The sequence below is a fragment of the Panthera leo genome, chromosome E1, assembly GCF_018350215.1.
Source record: "Panthera leo isolate Ple1 chromosome E1, P.leo_Ple1_pat1.1, whole genome shotgun sequence".
Taxonomy (NCBI): Eukaryota; Metazoa; Chordata; class Mammalia; order Carnivora; family Felidae; genus Panthera; species Panthera leo.
The window spans coordinates 27851613-27871025 of record NC_056692.1 but is presented as its reverse complement, the minus strand read 5'-3'; the positions used below and the strand labels follow the sequence as shown (position 1 = coordinate 27871025).

Sequence of the window (19413 nt, the reverse complement as noted above, 5' to 3'; positions counted from 1 at the left end):
TTCCTCCAAAGAGCTAAGGTTAGAGGGAGGGCAATTCTTATGAGAGAAAAAAAAACAAACCCTCAGAGAATTTAAATACCCTTGATATATATGCTTCCATAGCTCAATATTTTTAAATATATAGTAAGAAAGGGATTGGGGAAGTGTAGAAGAGGAACTGAAAAGGAAAGTAAAGCAATGCAAAATAATGACTAAAAAGACTTCTTGACAATGGTAAAGTCATCCTACACAGCTGCTCTGAGATCCCAGCACTGCTGTCAGCAACCTTCTGTCAAAGCTACTGTTTCCAATGAATGCAATAGGAACCATATTTGTGAAAGAATATCTTTATTAATATAAGCAAATACACCTTCATTTATAGTAATAAAGAGGTGTGGGCTTTTTCCTTTACTCTTAGTGGTAATGTTTCCCCAACATATAACACTTCCCTTTGATATGTGAGGTGAGTCATAAGTTAATGTCACAAATAAATGTCATCTAGATGAGGGAGGCAACTACATTACAAAGTAGGAAGGTGTAGCTTGATATGAATTGTTACAGTTGACAGCTATGTACTCTTGAACTAAATGACATCATGTCAAATTCTGAGATATTAAACAGTAGTTGGAATGTAAAGTTGTGGACATTTAGGTTTGCAGCCTTAAAAGTTTTGTCAATCTTTTCCAGACATTCTGAAAAGGAAATGAACAGGTGGATTGAAAACAAAGACAAATGAGGAGTTTAAAGGCTGTCTTGGCATTTCATAGGAAAGTTGTCTATGCTGGTGATATTTTAAAGAAAACACGTATAAATACATTTACCTTGTCTGGAAACAGACTTATTTATTGGGTCTTTCCATTTACTTTTGAGACAAAAATAAATAGTTATAGAGGACTCATGTGCATTACCCACTGTACACTTTCTATCATGTATTATTTAATCTCAAACCAGCAGAAAGAATGGATGTCTATTTTACTATGATGCTATATTACATGATGCTATATTACATGATGCTATTACATGATGCCCGTATACTAGTGAGCTCAACCCACTTAATCTTAAAATAACAGTATCAGGTCAGGGATTTAGAATACAGTATTATATGAAAACAGTTGGCAGGGAGACTCCTTCTTCTGCCATTAATAACTGACTAGAAATGGTATTTCAGACCCAGTTTCAGTTACGGGGTAGATAATTTGTGAACATGTTTTTCAAAGTAGAGAAAGAATCACTGTGTTTTTGCTGAATTATATGTTGCCATGGACATGGCAGTATGCAGTAATGATGCTATCATCTATACAGCTGTATAACACAGCTTCTCCCTCCCTCACCCCCCTCAGTAAGGCTTGAAAATAATAGGTTTGCGTGTAGTTTGGTAAGAAAATTAGGATCATTTGAAGTCGTTTCAGTTTCAATCTAAGAAAGAAAGAGGCTCCAGGGATGGGGAAGAAGAGCAAAGACAATGTACAAAAAGTACATATTATGTAATAAAGTGTAATATGTATTATGCAGAGACTACAGAGGGGTTTCTTGGTATGCTGGAAAACTAATGGCTTTGCAGCAAAAAGACCTGGATTTTAGTCCTTGTTGTATCACTTGTGCGTGACCTTGACCAAAGTCACCATGTCTTTATGGCTTAATTTTCTCATCTGTAAAATGGAACTATAATGATAATGCTATCTTCTACCTTAGGTGCTATTGTAAGGATTAAAGGGATGAAAACGTGTAAACTATAAAGTCCTATAAAAATAAGGCTTTATAGACATATTGCAGTGTTGAATCTTCAGAAGCAAGGAAGAGTAAAGGAAAAGGTTCTAGAAGGCTTCGGAAGCTGACAAACTGGGTTCTAATTACAATGCCATGGCTGGTAGTTGTGACACCTTGAAGCAAGTAAAGTACCTTATCTTGGTTCCTGTTTTTGAGAAATGAGGATAACACCACTTTCTTCATAGAATCAAGTGAGAGAATATCTGCAAAGCAACCTATCACTTGGTAGGTGTTTGATAACCCCCTCCCCCAAACTACTTATTAAATTAATGTCATCAACAACAAAAGGTGTTAACACTGTAGTATCTTTCAACAGATACCTACGCCAAGGCAAGGCCGGGACAGATAAAAAAAACCTGAGGTAAATCTAATCCAAGTGGTAACCAACAGCTAGACTTGGAGATGTCTTAGTTCACTCTCATCCTCTTGAGGCTAGGGTATCCGTACAATAAAGACAGGCAGAGTTGGAGAGCGGTCGATTCGAGTGTCCTTTGGACTCCGCGGGCTCGACGGGAGGGACCCTGAAATTCTTAATTAGAGCCGGTTGCCATGGCGACAGTCTCTAGGCAGCGTGGGCTGAGCTCTCGGGAGGGCTGGAGGGTGGGCTGCCGCTGGACCCCGAGCGCGCGCCCGTCACCAACTTTCCCTACAGACCCGGGAGGGGGGCAGCGCGCTCCGCCCCCGCCCCCGGGCCGCGCACGTCCGCGCTCGGCGGCGCGCACGCCTGCGGGAGCCCTCTCCAGGCAACCTAGTGCTGATCGCTCGTGCCGGTGTGGCCGTTAACAGCCTTTGCGGGAGCCGAGGCTCGAGAGCAGCCCCCTCCCCTTCCTGGACTCCCCCCCCCCCCCCACTTTCCCGGTCGGCCCCGGGGCATGAGTAGCGATGGCCGGCTGCAGCCCTGAGGAGAAAACTTACCGGCGCTTCCTGGAGCTATTCCTGGGCGAGTTTCGCGGACCGTGCGGCGGCGGCGAGCCTGAACCGGAACCCGAACCCGAGTTGGAGCCCGAGCCCGAACTGGTAGTGGCTGAAGCGGCCGAGGCTTCGGTCGAGGACCCCGGGGAGGAGGCGGCCGCCGTAGCCGCGACGGAGGAGGGGGAGCAAGAGCACCAGCAAGACCCCGAGCCCGAAGAGGAGGCGGTGGAGGAAGAGGCGGCGGCGGCAGCAGAGGGCGAGGAGGAGGAGGCGGCGGCAGCCCGGGGGCAGTCGGCCGTGCCACCGCCGCCGCCGCAGCCCCAGCTGCCGCCTCTGCCCCCGCTCCCGCGGCCGCTGTCGGAGCGCATCACCCGTGAGGAGGTGGAGGGCGAGAGCCTGGACCTGTGCCTGCAGCAGCTCTACAAATAGTTAAGTAGCGGGGCTTGGCTGGGGGTGGGCCCGCTGTCTCCGCCGCATCGGCCTCGACGCGGCTCTCTCGGCCCCTCAACTGCTCTCCTTTCCTCTCTTCACCCCCACTCCCGCGCCTCGCGCCGTTGGAATCGCCCCAGCTGCTCCGACTCGGGCGGTCTCTGCGAGCTGCCCACGCCCGCCTCGGCCTCCGCGCCTCCTGCCTGACCGGGGAGCCGCCCCCGGCGCCCTCCCGCCGGCCTCGGCCCCTTCTTCCCGCTGCACCTCGGCTGCCCACTTCTTGTTCCACTTCACAAGCCCCCTTTTCCTTCATGCTTCGGAAGGTCCTTTCTTCCCGTCTTATGAGCTCCCTCTTCTTCCCGGCTCCCTTCCTCTTCTTGGGAGGTTTCCTCCCACCCGGGTCTGTCTTTTCCCAGTCTGAGTCCCTTGTTGTTTGGCGGCGGAGAGACGCGACTCTTTTCTAGGCTGAGCTGCGAGGTGCCTTCTGCGTAACCGCAAAAACAGTGATAATAATACCGGCCTTATAGCCACAGGAGAGACTGGGGTTGATTTTCCTTCAGGCGCTCAGCGTTGAAAGTGAAGCGGTGTTTAGATGGGCTTAATCCGCGGAAGCCGAGTGTTTTAAAGATTTTTGATAACTTGTAATTGAGGGAGGTGGGAAGGAATTGAGAGGGAAGGGTAAGCACATTTTTACCAGCGAATCTTCAGGTGAAAGACACAGAGTCATAATTCGTTAAAGTGGAAAAGTCAGGCTGGTTTGATAACATTGCAATTACGTGCAGTATTTTCAGTCCATTAAGTAAGTAGATGGGGTAGGGGAGAGAAAGCAGATGGCTTAGCTACACAGATGAAAGTCTAAAATAGCAAGGTCGAGGCTTTGCCTTTCATCCCAGTTCTGGTTTTTGTGGGCTTGAAATAGAAACGGTTTACAATTGCGTTTCTTTCTAAATGGAATTGTTCTGAAATAATGACAGAGGAGAATACTGACAAATCTCTGAAAACATTGGTAAACCTGAGAGTGTCTTGGCATTCTGCTGATAGTTGTGATGAAAGGTGTTATTCTGGCTCCCTAAAAGTTTACTGCTGCAAGATTCACTGCAATTAAATTCAAACTCACTTCTTGGATTTTCTCAAAAGCCTGACTTGAAAGAAGGGCCTGGAAAGTAAATGTCAGGTCTTCATCCAGTCTAACAGACATCTGACTAAATCATTCTTCCTGTTAAAGCAGAAGTTTATCAATAGGGAAAAAGCATTTAACGTATGTGCTGTAGAAGTGGACTGTGTTGATGTCCTACACTTTATAAGCTATTTAAAATTTAATTTTAAAATACTATCCGGTTACCAAAGTAATAATGCTTTCTGGGAAATGTAAAAAATAAAATGGCGTGTAATACCACCACCAAGGATAAACAGTATTAACGTTTTAGAGTATTTCTTCCTAGTGTTTGAAAACTGTCATAGGAAAGGGCTTATGAAATGTCATTTTCAAACACTAAATAGACACTTGAAACTTCCTGCTTAAAATAAAATGGAAATGTTTACCAAAGTGGAGGAATTTATCTCAGCATCAGACTAATTTTATTTTGACAGCTCTTACCTTTACAAATGCAGTGACAGAATTAAAGAAACACAAACAGTAGAGAAGGTTCATTAAAAAGAGAGTCATTAATTTAGAACAACCATGAACATTTACCATTCAAGAAGATTTTGAAAAACTGAAATCTATATAAAGATGCTAAGTAAGATGGTAAGTAGATGTGTTTTTCCATATGGAAAGGAAGCAAGATTAATTTCAACATACATAAAACTAGAAAAAGTATTCAAATGCTAAAATGACCATTTGAGAACAGAAGTTTGGATTTGAAGTAACTAGCAAAGTTAGAAAATATTATTTCACCTTAAGTTAAAGATTTCATGATTTTTACTGTGTTTTGTGCAAAAGCTATTAACCTATTTTTACTCGGATATAAAATGGCTGGCTTGTTTATGTAAAGTATCTTCAAACTCCTTAACAGATTAAAAAAAGCAAAAAAATCTTCACGGTTTAAAAAACATACTTTTAAGTTAACACTTTTAATTTTTTTTTTAATAAAAGAAAATCATATCAGTCACCAGAGTCAATACTGGAAGACACAGTAGAGGTAGATCATGTTTCTGTCTAAGCACTTTATTTTACAGTTGAGAAAAGTGGATCTGAACTAACAAATTATGTACAAATAGTTCTGACCTTTCTCAACATAAACTCTGAACTGCACAACTCTGCTTTACATATTTGAAATGATGGGTCCTCAAGTTTCCTAGGAAATATTTTGAAATGATTCTGATTAGAAATATGTTGAGAGGCGCCTGGGTGGCTCAGTTGGTTAAGCGTCCACCTTTAGGTCATGGTCTCCCAGTTGGTGAGATGGGGTCCGGAATTGGGCTCTGGGCTGACAATGCAGAGCCTGCTTGGGATTCTCTCCCTTTTTCCCTCTCTCTTTAAAATAAATAAATAAACTTAAAAAAGAAAGAAAGAAATAAAAAGATGTTGAAATTGCTTACTTGGGGAAAGTTATTATTTTTTTTTCCAAAATATTTTCTCAACCACCCACTCCTTATTTTGGGAATTCTTAATATGCTTTAAAAACTCTGTCATACTGGTCAAATGGTGCTAAAATTCTTAAATAGAGCTACCTGAACTATATATTCACCGATTTGATAGTTGGGACTAGTATAAGAAGAAAATCACACTGCATTTAATACCAGTTGTTTTTGTTTTTTGTTTTTTAACGTTTATTCATTTTTGAGAGACAGAGAGAACGGAGTGTGAGCTGGGGAGGGGCGGAGAGAGAAGGAGACAATCCAAAGCAGGCTCTGAGCTGTCAGCACAGAGCTGGATGCGGGGCTCAAACTCACTGACTTCGAGATCATGACCTGAGCTGAAGTCCGACGCCCAACTGACTGAGCCACCTAGGTGCCCCTTTAATACCGGTTTTATAAGTCTGTAGTGTGTGTTTTCTGTCAGGATTTTATAACTATACAATATGTAGCTGCTAAACAGACTAAGCTTCTCTGAAGAAAAGAAGTAAAGGTGCTTATCTTCTCATTACTATTTTATGTATAGACTGGTTGAAAGTAAAAAAAAAACATAGTGAATGTTTTTCTCAATATTTTGCTTCTCAAGAATTTTAGAATAGGAACAGCAGATATAGTTAAACATTCTTCATTTTGATAAAGTCAGGACTACCTTGAGATAAGCACTTATTTAGGTAAGTAAAGGATCAATGTTTAAATAAACAAAATATAGTTATAATTAGCAACTTAAAAGTTTTTCAAAGTAGTATTTGGGATGAAGTTTTTGCTTTCAAAATGGGAAATATATATTTAGATATCCTCTACTAGATAAAAACAACATGTAACATTTTGAAAGAATAAGAACAACAATTTGAAAATAGCAAAAGTCTCCTTGGATGGGAAAGACCTCTGTTGTGGGCTATTAAATACCTTTTTAAGGACCATTTAAACATTTTTTTCCAGTTTATTAAACTTTAAGAATCAATAATAAAAGCATGCGATATTTTAGAACTTTTACTGAGTTGATCTATTGTCATAAAAAATTCCAGTGATTTAGAACCTTTTTCTAATGACAATATTAGGGTTTCTGAGGTTAATGAGGGACTTGCTTTGAAAAGGTGGAAATGAGGATTATAGCTTTGAAATAGTTGGCAAATAAATAAATAAAAAGTTTACAACTGATCTTAGAGCAGATGTGAATATGAGGCTACATGTATAGGTTACATGGGTCAATACTGTGTATTTGTCTACACTTTACCGGGGATAAATCTATTTGTTTTCATCCAGAAGAAGCACACGCTCTGAAGTCTTTACTAGAGGTATATGTCATTACATTTTTAGAGCAGTTGTTTCCTTATTTTTTATTTATTTTTATTTTTTTTAATTTTTTTAACACTTTATTTATTTTTGAGACAGAGAGAGACAGCATGAACGGGGGAGGGTCAGAGAGAGAGGGAGACACAGAATCCGAAGCAGGCTCCAGGCTCTGAGCTGGCAGCACAGAGCCCGACGTGGGGCTCGAACTCACGGACCGTGAGATCATGACCTGAGCCGATGTCGGCCGCTTAACCGACTGAGCCACCCAGGTGCCCCTAGAGCAGTTGTTTCCTCAGTTACTCATTGGACTTCTTGATGGGGAAACATATTCCAGCACCCTGGCAAAGTTAAGCAGTTCCATATAGTAATGAGAGGTGCGAGGGCACTTTTAAAATAGCTTTGAAAAGAAAATCTTTGGTTATAGACACTAGTAATTCAGTTATATTGAATTATGTGAAACATTTAATAAGTTTCAGATAGTTCAGAAATTACTAAACTTTGTCTCACTTTTATATATATAAATAAAAAATAACTGCATGCAAGTTTTATAGTATCATTCATTTAAAACTACACCTTTTTTCTTATTAGTAAGTAAAAAGTAAGGGTGCTTGGGGTGGCTCAGTTGGTTAAGCGTCCGACTCTTGATGTCTCTTCAGGTTGTGATCCCATGGTTGTGGGATTGAGCCCTGTGTTAGGCTCTGTGCTGACATCGCGGAGCCTGCTTGGGAATCTCTTCTCTGCTCTCTGCCCCTCCGTTACTCATTTGTGCTCTCTCTGGCTCAAAATAAGTAAATGAACATAAAAAAAAAAAAAGAAGTAATAAATGTTCACTATAAGAAGCAGAGAAAATTCACATTAGCAAGAAGAAGAAGAAAGATATCAAGCATTCATTGTTAACCATAGTTTTCAAGTTTTATTCCTGCCTCTCAGGCTGCTGCTTTTCTGTGAGCTTTGGGGGATACTCTGCCTATCCCTTGAATATTGATGTTTGGTCCTTAGCCTTTTCAACTCTGATGTCTTACTTGTTTGTAGTTGATACCAATTTCTCCCATGGCTTTGGTTATTTGATTCCCAACTCTGTTTCCATCTCTGCTTGGAAACAGCCCTACCTAGATATCCAAAAGGCTTCTCAAACTGTTCAGAACCTAATTCAATCTTCCAACTCCCTCTGTCTCCCTCAAAACAAACAAAACTAAAATCTGATTCTCTTTCTGGTGGGTCCATTTCTGATTTCTCTTTTTCTCACCCTTCACATTCAATAAATTTTGCCTTGTAAACATCTCATAGATATGTCCCACTCCATTCCCATTGTCATTGTCATCTTTTGCCAATCTTACTCTTCTCCAGTATATTCTCCCCAGTATAAGTGATTCCTCTAGAATCTAGATTATGTAGATTGTCTAATTGTCACCTACTGCTTAAACATTTTTATTCTTTTCTCAGCTAGCCAGACTGTGCAGTTAAAGGCACAGTACTCCAGACCACTAAGTCTGCCCAAGACTTCTGACCCCAGCTGCAAGGAGTTAGGGTTCAACTACAGAGTTAGATGGAAGAGACCACACAAGACCACCCTCACTTCTGACATCAACTGTAAGTTTAGGGATTTCTTAAAACCACCCCTAGATTTGGTCACCTACTGGAAAGACTCACAGAACTCCCTGAAGGCTATTGTACTAATGGATATTGTTCCTTATAGAGAAAAGTTACAAATTACAACCAGCCAGGGGCACCTGGCTGGCTTAGTCGGTGGAGCATTCAACTTTTGATCTCGGGATTGTAAATTTCAGCCCCATGGTTGGGTGTAGAGATTGCTTAAAAATCTTTAAACAAAAAGCAAGGGGGTGCCTAGGTGGCTTAGTGGTTAAGCATCTGGCTCTTTTTAAAAAATGTTTATTTTTGAGAGAGAGAGAAAGACAGAGCCCGAGCAAGAGAGGGGCAGAGAGTGAGGGAGACACGGAATCCAAAGCAGGCTCCAGGTTCCAAGCTGTCAGCACTGAACCCAGGCAGGGCTCGAATTCACAAACTGTGAGATCATGACCTGAGTCCAAGTCAGACACTTAACCAGCTGAGCCACCCAGGAACCTCAAGCACCTGACTCTTGATTTCAGCTCAGGTCATGATCTCCTGGTTCGTGAGTTGAAGCCCTGCACCCAACTCTGCTGATGGTGTGGAGCCTGTTTGGAATTCTCCCTCTCTCTCCCTTTCTCTTTGACCCTCCCTTCCTCCCTCCTTCCCTGCCTCTCTCTCTCTCTCTCTCTCTCTCTCTCTCTCAAAAAAAAAAAAAAAAAAAAAAAAAACCCAGAAAACAAATTAGGACCAGCCAACAGAAGACATGCATGGACACAATCTAGGAGAGTTTCAAATGTGAAACTTCTGTTGTCTTCAGGGATGTGCTCCCCTCTCCAGGATTGATGTGGATAATAACACCTAGAGTATTCCAGCCCAAGAAGCTCACTCGAGCTTCAGCGTCCAGAGGTTTTTTGTTTTGTTTCATTTTTAAATTTTATTTAAGTAAATTCTGTACCCAGCGTGGGACTTCAATTCATGACCCCAAGTTCAACAGTCGCACATTCTAAAAAAAACAAAAACGAAAACAAAAAACAACCTTCTTCCAACTGAGCCAGCCAGGGGCCCCGGTGTCCAGAGTTTTTATTGAGATTGATTGGTTGAACTGGAGGTCAGGCTGATACCATGTGGTCCCAGGGGCCCATCATAAATAATGAAGGCACTCCCATTACTCCAGAAATTCCAAAGTTTAGAGGTTACCTCCTGGGAGCCACAGACAAAGGCCAGACCTCTCTCTGGGCAAAGCCAAATTCTTTACTGTATACCTTCATTACTTATCTCTCCATTGCTCTTCAGGTAAAATTCAAAGAAGGCCTTATAATCTTATTCCATCAGCCTCATTTCTGAATCACTGTCTGCTGACTCCATCCCACCTCTACAGCTCTAGAAACTACGGCTATTTTAGACTACTAATATATTAGTTTGAACATGCCGTGTTTGGTCTTACCTCTGCACTTTTGCATATAACACAGTATTCCTTCTACCTAGAATACTATGCACCCCCACTACCACCCTTCCCAGTCCAATCTCTTACCCATTCTTTAGGTCTCCATTTAACAAACAGCTTATTCACCATCCCCACACTCATGAGTTAAGTGTCTCTTCCATGTGCCCCTCTAGAATACCCAGTGCCTTTTCCTGTTGTAGCACTTGTTTGATTCATTATTTTTTTTGTCAACAAATATGTGTTTTTTACTAGAGCAGTGGTTTTCAAAGTGAGGTGTACCCAAAACAATCCATTAGGGCAAAAGAAGAAAATACTGAAATCTATTTACTTGTATACAAAATGCAAGTGTAAGTACTGTTAATACTTGATGTGTTGATTTAGATGGGCAGTTCCGTGTGACAACTGATTTTATGTCAAGCATGGTAAATGAGGTATACTGATGAAATGCAAGTTTCACAGGTTAGAAGAATCAACACTGGCACCCTCCCTCCCATTTTTCAGAATGTTATGAAGTATTGCAGTTTACCTACACTGATTAAATGGATTTATTATATTTCCTGGTTTTAACAAAATTAACCCTCACAAAATGGATGTTTGGCTTTAAAAATACCTGCAAAATAAAATAAAAATTCCTGCAAAGAAATCATGGGTTTAATATAATATTTGTAAGTGTAAGAAACAACAAAACTCGATTGCCTGTGCTTCTCCCATACTTAGTTACCTAAGATTTTTTTAAAAAAGAGAATATCCTATCTGATTAGAAATCAACAAGAATGGATTTATTAAGTAGATTATGTGAAATAATGAAATACAGGTTATTCAAAGAAATACCCAAATATTACTTGTGAGGGGTGCCTGGCTAGCTCAGTTGGTAGAGTATGTGACTCTTAACTTGAGGGTCGTGAGTTCAAGCCCCACATTGGGCATGCAGCCTACTTTAAAAAAAAAAAATTACCTGTGAGAGTTGTGTGCAAATGTGCATGTGTGTATGTATGTAATTTATAAATATCTGTATACATATACAGATATTCCATATGTATACAGATATACCATATATATACATATATATTTACACACACATACATACACATACATGGTAGGGGAGAGAGAGAGCAAAAAGTATACACACATTGGGGAGGAGGTTCGTGGTGCTCCAAATATTTTGGTAGGGTGTCTGAGCAAGTGTTTGGAGCCATTTGCATTAGATTTATTAGCTACATGTTTGCCATCATATCCCTAGGTTAATATTGAGAGGGACATGTACAACACACAATAAATATTTGCTGATCCAGTGAATGAGCTGAGATTTTTAAAAAAGATAGTTCTGGGGTGCCTGGGTGGCTCAGTTGGTTGAGGGTCTGACTTCGACTCAGGTCATGATCTCACAGTTTGTGGGTTTGAGCCCTGTATTGGACTCTGCGCTGACAGCTCAGAGCCCGGAGCCTGCTTCAAATTCTGTTTCCTTCTCTCTCTGCCCTGTCCACCTGGCTCTCCGTCTCTCTCTCAAAAATAAACATTAAAAATAAAAATAAGTAAATTAAAAATAAAGATTTAAAAATTGTAGTTCTTACAATTTTAAACTGCTTTTTTAAAAACTTAGTAAAAATAAAAAACTTATTAAATTTTGAACTTTTAAGTGTATGGAAAATAAAATAATGCACTCATCACCCACCCTTAGCAATGATCAATTTGTGGCCAATCTTGTTTCATCCTAACCTCCAGACATCTCACCCCACCTCCCATTATATCCTATGTAACTTTAAAATGAACACTCAGTAATTTAATCACAATTCTATTGGACTTTTAGGTGTTAACCAATTTTTGGTTACTCATACTTTGAGCAAACTTTTAATTTTCTTGTGTGTAGTTCTATTGTTGGGACTGTGTTAAAACATATTTACATATTTAAGACTTTTCATTCACAGTTTTAAAATGTCCTCTAACAAGGTTTTATTAGTTTACCCTCTAGCAGATATATGTTTAAAAAGAATATTTTTTGGGGCACCTGGATGGCTCAGTTGGTTAAGCGGCCAACTTGGGCTCAGGTCATGATCTTGCGGTTTGTGAGTTCAAGCCCTGCATCGGGCTCTGTGCTGACAGCTCAGAGCCTGGAGCCTGCTTCAGATTCTGTGTCTCCTCCTCTCTCTGCCCCTCCCATATTCATGCTCTGTCTCTCTCTGTCTCTCAATAATAAATAAACGTTAAAAAAAAATTAAAAAAAATAAAAAGATTTTTTTGTATTATGAAATATTTTAAATATTTACCAAATAGAATAATAAAGCAAATATCCATATACCCATTATTCAGTTTCAACAAATTGTCATAATTAGGATCATTTTAAAGAAATGAAACATTTCATATGGAATTGAAGATTTTGTTTTCACTCTCTTCTCTAAACCCATTTCCTTTTTCTCAAAGGTAATCTGAGGATTCTTGTAATGTATCCTTCTGTATTTTTATATTTTTACTACATATGAATTTGTACGGTCTCAATATATGCTGGGCTTTTAATTTGTTTTTGTTTTTATAAATAGCTATGTTGAGACTTTAAAAAAGATTTGTGTTGATACATAGAGATCTAGGTTTTTGTTTTTTTTTCATTTTAGCTACTATATAGCATTCCATTGTCTGATTGTATTATGACTTATTTATCCAATCTATTGACAGACATTTGGGTTGTTTCTAATTTTTGCATATTATGCACTCTATTAGTTTAATAATAGCTACTGTAATGGGTAAATCCTAAAATCTCAAAAGCCTAACATAGTGTTAATTGCTTGCTCACAGAGTAACCCTCAATGGAGAAGAAAGGGCTGTGTTCTATAGAGTGATTAAGGGATTCAGGCTAATAGAGGGTATGTCACCTTCAACCTGTAGTTTCCAAGGTTGCTTTAGGCATCAACATCCATGCAGCAAGCAAGCATAAGAAGAGTAGAGAATGGTGTTGGAAGTTTTTAGGAGCAGTCTTTAGAAAGGACAAAGGACATATATAATTCTTCTCACTTTTCAGTGAATAGAATGCAAGTCATGTTGGCACCACCCATGGCCTACATTTCACAGCAAACAGAACCGAGAACAACTCTACACCATGGAAAAAAGAACACAGAACTTTGATGGAGAGCTGGCATTCTTTGCCCTTCAGATAATTCTACAGTTTGGTCATGTCTCCTTGTGCATGTGTTTATAGATTTCTTGGGTATATATCTAAAAGTGGGATTGTCAGATTGAAGTTACTTACACTTTTACTTTGTTAGACATTGCCAGATTACTTTGTCCAACTTCATTGTATAAGAGGTTTGGTTTGTCAGTGTTCTAATAGTTGAACTGCTATACCAGTCAGCTAGTATTTTTACATAGCTGTATGCCAGTAATGTCACTGAACTATAATGGGAAGAGAATACTTCTAGTTGGCTGGAATTTTGGAAGAGGACACTCACCTAGAAGTCTAGACCAGTGCTATCCAAAAGGAGTATAATTGAACCACATATATAATTGAAAATTTGGTAACCACATTTTAAAAATTGAAAGACAGGTGAATTTAGTTTTAATAATTTAGTTAACCAAATACAGTATATCCAAATATCATATATCAAAACATATTACCATTTAAACATGTAATCAATATTAAAATACTATTTTTAATTTTAATTTAAAAAAAATTATTTTAGAGACAGAGTGTGAGCAGGGGAGAGGGGTGCAGAGAGAGAGAGAGAGAGAGAGAGAGAGAGAGAGAGAATCTTAAGCAGGCTCCATGCTCAACATGGATCCCGAAGTGGAGCTTGATCCCATGACCCTGAGATCATGACCTGAACTGAAATCAAGAGTCAGACACTTAACTGACTGAGCCACCCAGGTGCCCAAAGACATTATAATTTTTTATACCGAGTTTTCAAAATCCTGTGTATCTTTTGCACTTATAGCACATCTGACTTTAGAATATCATACTTCAAATATTTAGGTATCATATCAGGCTAGTGACTGTATTGAATCACACGGGTTTCGTTAAATAACAAAAACTTTAATTCTATAACACGTATCTGACATTTAATTTCAAAGTCACATTTAAATGGGTTCTCCAGTCACCACCTACATCTTTATTCAGTTTTTGGAGGAATAGCAAGCTGAATTTATTTTTCTTAGATTTCTTTCTTGACAAGAGAATAATCTGATTTAGATTACTGAATTGTTAACTTCTCCTCACGGAGTATAGGGGGTGATAGTTTTCAGTTACTTTTCTGTTGTTGTGTAATGTGTTACCCAAACTTAGTGGCTTGAAACAATGCCTATTGTTTTCTTACAGTTAAGTCCAGGAATGTTCCACTAGGTTCTCTGCTTAAGGTCTCAAGTTAAGACCAAAGTGTTGGCCGACTGGACTTATCTGGAGGCTCAGGAGAAGGCTCCACTTCCCAAGGCTATTCCGGTTGTTAACAGAATCTAGATCCTCATGAAAGATCTGAGGTCCCTATTTCCTTGGTAATTGTCAGGTGGGAGCTGATTATCATTCCTAGAAGCCACCCACATTCCTTCTCACAGAGCCCTCTTCATTTTCAAACCACTAATGGCACATCAAAATACTTCTCATTCTTCAAATTTCTTTGGCTTCTCTTGCTGCCAGAGAAAGCTGTCTGCTTTTAAGACCTCATTTGATTAGATCAGATCCACTGAGATAATCTCCCTATTTTCAGATCAACTTGCTGTACAATATAACACAATCATAGGAGTGATATTTCATTAGTATCCACAGATTTTAGCGGTTAAGAGTGGGGCATCTTTGGGGGACCATTTTAGTAATTTTTCATACCACAGTAGAGAAGCAAGATGGCAGAGCATTTTAATTATTTTGTTTCAAATTCTTTTAATTCCACTTGTAAATGAAAGAAAAATAGTCTGCCCATTTCTTTTTGTCTTCATTTCCACCAGCTTGGTCCAAGTTTTCATCAATTCTTACTTAGCTTCCTGTAGCAGTACTCTATAAACCATTCTTCCACATTTGCCTCCCGTCCATTGGTTTTCCATTCAGCAGTTGTCTGACCTCATCTTGATCTGGCTCTGTGCTCAGTTATTATGTTTCAATCACAGTGGTCTTCCTTTAGTTCCCAGAATCTGCCCTGCTCTGTCAGGAGGGTCTCTGAGCTTTTGTTTTCTTTGCCCAAGCAGCTTTTCCCCTTCTTTCCAACTACCCAACTCAACCATTAGGTTTAAAGTATCTCTTTCTCATAGAGGTGTTTCCTTACCTGTGGTCTAAATTAAGTTTTGTTTTTGGTTTTCGTAGCATCCTTTTTTCTTTACATCCATTTATCACAATTTATATATATGCATGCATTAGTTGTTTAATGTATCTTCTCCCGAATGCGGGCAAGAGATAAAGAATGTTTTGTTGTTCTTTGTGTATCCAGCATCTAGTACAAGTCCTGGCCCATAGTAGGCAGTTATTTGCTGAATAAATGAATGAATCGTCAATTTATTTTCTGTTTGATCTACCATGTTGTTTCCTTTCCAGATTTTTATAGGCCTTTTCTCATTCTCTTCTTTCTCTTTTATTATTTTCTTCTGTGGCTCTCTGAATGGTAGAGGAGCTTGGTTTCCTATTGTATGTTATTTTTCGTATGTTAACATTTTCAACTAGCTATAGCAATGTTTACAGTTCTCATCTTTAGCACTCCACAGTTTTGCAAATGAACATTTTTGCAAAATGAACATTTTCAGTGGCTTAAAAGAGTTTTCATGTAAATTCTTTGAGAATATTGTGAACAATGAAAAGTTCAAATAATAATGATAATACTGTAGAGAGAGGAAGCTAGTTAAAAGAGCTAGTTAAAAGGGGCGCCTGGGTGGCTCAGTCAGTTAAGCTTCCAACTTCGGCTCCGGTCATGATCTCACGGTTCGTGGGTTCGAGCCCCGCATCGGGCTCTGTGTTGACAGCCGGGAGCCGGGAGCCGGGAGCCGGGAGCCGGGAGCCGGGAGCCGGGAGCCGGGAGCCGGGAGCCGGGAGCCGGGAGCCGGGAGCCGGGAGCCGGGAGCCGGGAGCCTGCTTCAGATTCTGTCTCCCTCTCTCTCTGCCCCTCCCCCACTCGCGCTCTGTCTCAAAAATAAATAAACATTAAAAAAAAAAAAAAAAAGAGCTAGTTAAAAGGTTGAGAAGATTTTTAATTCTTTGTGTGCGTTTTCACTTAAGGTTTTACCTTCTGGTGTAAAGGTCTGAGGAGGACCACCAGTCCATTACTTCTTGTTTTAGTTTTAAGTCATCAAGGAAAAAGAATCAAAGAACCAATCTGCTGGTTAGAAATATCAAACATAGTTTTTTTCCTGGTGACTGGATTCCATAATGATGGATACAATTCCCACAGAAACGTTATAGTTATTGTTTGGTATGAATTTGAAGTATTTGACCTACTTACCACAAGATAGAATCTCTCATCTTTGATCTTACATAGGAATTTCTTATTCACATTTCTCTAGCTGTGAATCTAAAAATAAAAACTAAAACAAAAAATTGCTTTTTAATTAGCCTGTTTTTTGATAATTATATTGTGCTACAGCTAATATTTACCTTTGCATTAAAAAAACAAGCAACAAAAAATAAAATGTAATGCCTTTAAGGTGATATGTATAGTGTTTGCAAAATTGTGTTTGAGGTATGTGATACATAAAATTCTTTCTTAGGCCAAAACTCGAGAGGGCAGGAATCAGGTTGTGAACATGTTCTTATTGAACCTATAAGTTATCACATAAATATGAGAGGTGACCATCATTAAATCAGGCTGTCACTGATTTTGCAATAGAAATGACCTCTGAAGTTTTTAGATTTGATTTCTGGCAATTGTGAATATTTATTAGTTCTTAGAGCCTTCGTTTAAGGCAGCTTATAAATACAGTGTCATCTGTTACTTGGATTTGTCATATTCACAATCTACTTATATGCAATTAGAAGAATAAAAAATATCTTCAACTTTTCAAGGTCATGGAAAGTTAACTGCATTTAGAAACAATTTTCAGTCTTTTAAAACATAAATATGAATTTGCATTTAAATGCTCTTTGCCAGGATATTCTCTAATCTTGGATTGGTAAATATAAATGTCTTTCTATAAGACTTAGTTAACAATGTAAACCTGCAGAGAATCGGCATTGTCTGCACCTGAAATAATAATTGTGGAACTAGTTGTAGTTATAAGTTGCTCCTGTTTCTTTTGTTGCTACTACATTTATTGAGAGCTTGTCCAAAGACTATTTTATTTGATATTAGGTTCTATTATTAACCCATTTTGCAGATGTGAAAGCCAAGTCACAGTTTAAAGAACTTTCTCAAATGTTCACTATTAGTGGTTATCACTAGGAAATCAGGGAGACTGACTTGAGAGCTTTGAAGTTTGTTTTATGATTTTTCATGGTGTGTTACAAACATACTTTTGTAGGGAAGAATCTCAGTGAAGATACAATTCAGTTGTTTGAATTTTGACCAATGTTTTTGCTTAATTCACTCTGCTTACCTCTTCTTGCCTTGATTACTTTAGTAGCCTCCCAGCCATTAGTCTCCTCCCTCTAATCTAGCCTTACTGGATTTTCTAACACAATTGAATTCTCTGTATTTCTCTAAAGATATCATGTTATTTCTTGCCTGTTTGCCTTTGTAGGTGCTGTTACTTCTTCATGGAACATCTACTTTCCCGGCTAACTATAACCTCTCTTTTGAGGGAGAGAGTGCAGTTGGATTTTCATTTCATCTTCTACCTTGAAAGTCCATCTTGCTAAGGTGTTACCGATAAGGAGCAGTCTAAAATGGTTGCACCTAATATTTTCCTAAACTCTTGCTTCTAATGAAAGAAAAGACTAACAATTAGTGCTGCTTATTAAAAATACAGCTTGGTGTATAGTTCATAACAGTGGCAAACAAACATGTCACTATTCCATTTTATACTTGACTAAACCTGCCTTTTTAGATCTTTTAATTTCAATATTGTTGAAGTAGCCAAAGGCACATATTTTCTATACAGTTTTAATGCCTAATGTAGTAGTCATCTGCTCAATGTAGTAGTTATTTTGGGAAAGAAATCTTAAAAACATTTTTTTAAAATTAAGTAAGAAGAGAAATAGATTTTTAAATGTTAATTTATTTTGAAAACGAGAGAGAGTGTGAATGGGGGAGGGATGGAAAAAGAAGAAGAGAGAAAATCCCAAGCAGGCTCCACACTGTTAGCATGGAGCCCAATGCAGGGCTCCATCTCATGAACTGTGAGATCATGACCTGAGCCAAAATCAAGAGTTGGATGCTCAACTGACTGAGCCACCCAGATGCCCCAAGAAGAGAAATAGTTTTGCTCAGTTTATAGTCTGTATTAATGTCATATATTCAGTACATAATCTTTTAGAAGCCAGTAAAATACATAGTAGTCATTAATAAGCAGTGACTACAGAAAGCAATGACTGCTTGTATTCTAGAAGTGTCATGGATGAGTCCATATGCTATAACGTGGTTTTGGAATCATTATCATTGTAAAATCATTATTCTTTTGCATAATGCATTAAAAAATGGCTCAAAGTAAAACTTGTCCTTCAGAGTCATTTTATATATTAAAATATCCAGTTTATATTCAACATATAATACCAAAGCAAAACTATCCTTGACTGTCAAGGAAAGGAGGAGAAAATAGAACAAGTGATATCATCTAGTGTAGTTCTGTAAAAATGTTTTGAAGTTAAAATATATCGAAGGTCAAATACAAAAGCATTTTCTCAAAATGAGGCCTTATACTCTTATTCAAACCAACTAATTAAACATTAAATGGAAAAAGTCTATTAAATATTACATTAATTAGTATATCTTTATACTCTTCCATAGGTTAAAATTACCAAACTGTGAAACTAAGTCTTCTCTTTTCCCTAAGGACTACAAAGGGAGATTTTAATTAAGCTTTGCTATATTAAGAATTTCCTTGGTTTTAAAAAGCTACTTATTTTACTATAACTTTTCTAAGTGGTTATCTAAATAAAGATAGCCTTATGTAGGGCTTGGTAATTTTGTGGTTAATATATGCCAAAAAATAGGTATTTAGTTCCTGAGGCATATGTCACCAGCAATATTCAGGCAAGATATTGAATCATTTGGTATTTTGCAATATGTATAAGTAACAGTAAATTCTAAAAACAGTATGATTAAAGGCAGCATCCTTTTGTGAAACTGATATTAATGGAGTTTATTTTCTTTACTTGTTTTCCACCTCATTACAGAAAGGATTTCAAGTGGCAAATTAATTTTCCTATAATGGGAGTAATATTTATTTAGTCATCAAAAAACATTAAGTACCTACCATATGCCAAGCACTGTGCTATATGCTGCTTATACAGAAATAAAATATATATTCCTTTCCTCAAGAAGTGTGCAGTTTAGAGGAAAAATCAGACAAGTTAACCAGCAAGTACAGTACAATGTGAGTATAATAAAAAT

General features: G+C 38.6%; 1 protein-coding gene across 1 annotated transcript in view; it reads left to right on the top strand.

The window, feature by feature from the left end:
• Positions 1–2587: 2587 nt before the first annotated feature.
• The window catches only part of PPM1E (protein phosphatase, Mg2+/Mn2+ dependent 1E), a 212562-nt gene continuing 195736 nt past the window's right edge, over positions 2588–19413 (top strand). The window contains exon 1 of the mRNA XM_042915300.1: positions 2588–3086. Within this exon, the coding sequence (XP_042771234.1) occupies positions 2629–3086 (458 nt within the window). The 5' untranslated portion in view covers positions 2588–2628. The remainder of the gene's footprint in view (positions 3087–19413) is intronic.